General features: G+C 44.8%; 1 protein-coding gene across 1 annotated transcript in view; it reads right to left on the bottom strand.

Moving 5' to 3' along the window:
- EFCAB8 (EF-hand calcium binding domain 8) overlaps positions 1-2,430 on the bottom strand; it is a 61,908-nt gene that overhangs the window by 12,644 nt on the left and 46,834 nt on the right. Inside the window, exons 21-22 of the mRNA XM_023522229.1 lie at positions 1,409-1,630; positions 714-851 (exon numbers count right to left, since the gene is read on the bottom strand). Coding sequence (XP_023377997.1) covers positions 714-851; positions 1,409-1,630 — 360 coding nt within the window. The remainder of the gene's footprint in view (positions 1-713; positions 852-1,408; positions 1,631-2,430) is intronic.

Below are 2,430 nucleotides of genomic sequence, written 5' to 3'. Positions count from 1 at the left end.
TGTTTCAAATGTGAAATTATTACAAGTAGTAAACCTATCAACATTCTTATTCCTATTTCTCAGAGCATAGATTTTTCTTAGGTATAAACCTAGGACTGGAATTGCTAGGTTACAGAGCAGGCACGTCCAGCTCTGGTAGCCAATGCCAAACAGTTCCCCAGTATGATTATACCAGTTTACATTCCTATCAGCAGTGGAAATCCCAGTTGATCTGCATCCTTGCCAACACTGATATTGCCTGCCTTTTAGTTTTAGTCCTTCTAGTGGGTGTGTAGTGGTACCAAATTGTGGCTCTAATTTGCATTTTCCTGAAGAACTAATGAAAAGGTTCTCAATTTCATTAGTCATCAGGAAAATATTAAGTGATTTTTGAACTATGTGAATGTATTACCTAAAGAAAATATACAAATATTTTTATTAATTTTAAAAAGAATGTATGACTCCAGGGCCCTCACCGCAAAGATCAAAGCCTGTGGAAGGTATGTGTGTGTGTATGTGTGTATACATGTGCATGTGTATGCATGTGGGTGTATCTGGTGTGTGTATGCTTGTGTTTTACTGGTTAATGACTTCTGACTAACTTTTCCACTCCAACCAGACAATCTTGAACAGGAAACATGATAGACTCAGAGTCTCAGTATGAAAACCAGGGTCCCAGCTCATTAGTGGAGCTCAAAGGGACTTTTTAAGCAACCATCCAGTACTCTTCCTACCTCCTTCTTTTCCAAGGGGATGTAGTGTGGGGTGTTGATCTGGATTGGTTCAGGAATTAAGAACTGGAACTTGTTTGTTCCACTGGGTTGAGAAAACCGCCCTTCAGTAGATATGCAGTAATTCTTGATGTCCCAGACCTAGACACAAAGTGTGGGTTAGTGGCCCAGCACTACTTCACTTCAACACCAACTCACTCCATGGACCCCTCCCAGATCATCCTTCTTCATTTTAGGCGGGCAATTCTTATACACACCTCTGATATACCCAGATGCTCAGGGCCAGAAGGGGCCCAAGGAATCTTCTAGGTCAGACCCCTTAGCCAGCAGGCAGAGAGGGTGAGACTGGCCCAAAGACAAGATACTCTTGCCTCATATCTCACCACAAGGCACGAAATCAGTTCTTGAGACAACTGATCACAAAGGACATGCATGGCCGGGGGACGAGGGAGTTGTAGGGAGACGATGATGGTGCACAAGATTCACTGGGAAAGAGGCCTTTTGAACTGAACCATCACTCATTTCATTGGGCACCCAGAGCAGCAGAGGACTTCTAAGGTAACCCACTCTCCTGTCCACTGTTCCACAAATGAAACCATACCCAGAGGGAGTAGGGACTAGACTAGGGCTACATGTGGCAAAGAGGTGACCATAGCTTGGCTGACAGCCCCTCAATCTCAACACCAGTTCTTCCTCACCTTGATGTATCCTTTACAATCCCCAGTGATAAGGATCTGGTCATTTTCATCAGTGGCCATGGCACCCACGACCACATCCTCGTTGTCTTTGATGTCTGTGGAGAACTTCCCCAGCAGGCCTCCATTCCCATGGATGGACCAGGCATAGATGTAGCCGTCAGCGCAGCTGCTCAGCAGGGCAGCCGTGTATGGCAGGCGAGGCCTGCTCTTCAGGAAGATTATCTGTGCAGGAGAGGTGGGCCCTCTCAGCTGGTTGCTGTCACACAATGCTAAGGGGTCCACCCAGGTAAGTCACCACTCTGACTTTGTCTCCCAATTTCCTAGATGCCCAGTGAGAATGGTGATGGGATACCACCTTTCCTACCTGATGACCAGAAACATTTTGCTAGACTATGAGCTTTTTACAGGCAAGATTTGTCTTTTTGTTGTTGTTGTTCACAACTTTATTCTCAGCAACTACAATGGTGCCTGACACATGGTATGCAATCAATGAATGGTTGTTGAATGGAGACATACAAGTTTGATTTGTCCTGAGGCTCAAACAAAATTTTCTAAGACCTATAACTCAACTCACAGTGATTTGGAGGACGAAATCTTTCCCCTTCATATATATCTACAGCGAAATGTCCCTATTTTCCAACCATTCGCCAAGAAATCATTTTAACCAAATTCTTCTTCAAGTCTTATTTGGACCCTGCCCTTTGCTAATCCCCCACTCTGCTCAGTCTTACCTTACCTGTCACTCCTGTGGCTCATGTGGGGATTACAGTGGGGAGTTACTCTGCATGGTGAGCCTGTGAAGAGAGCTACTCACCTGGCACCCACCACGTGTGAGGCAGAGAAAGCACAGTTTCAGGGCATAGAACAAATCAGGCTAAAGCAGGGGAAACTGAAGGCTTTCCCACTCATGCTAAGTCAGAAATTACAGTGTGGTATCTTACGTATACCCAAAATATGTCGCTGCCACCACCAAAAAAAAAAAAAAGAATCTCAATTATCCTTGTTGTCATAGAGGCCCTAAA

The sequence above is a fragment of the Pteropus vampyrus genome, unplaced genomic scaffold, assembly GCF_000151845.1.
Source record: "Pteropus vampyrus isolate Shadow unplaced genomic scaffold, Pvam_2.0 Scaffold336, whole genome shotgun sequence".
NCBI classification, from domain to species: domain Eukaryota; kingdom Metazoa; phylum Chordata; class Mammalia; order Chiroptera; family Pteropodidae; genus Pteropus; species Pteropus vampyrus.
Note: the sequence above shows the minus strand (reverse complement) of the source record. Positions and strands in the feature narration are given on the sequence as shown.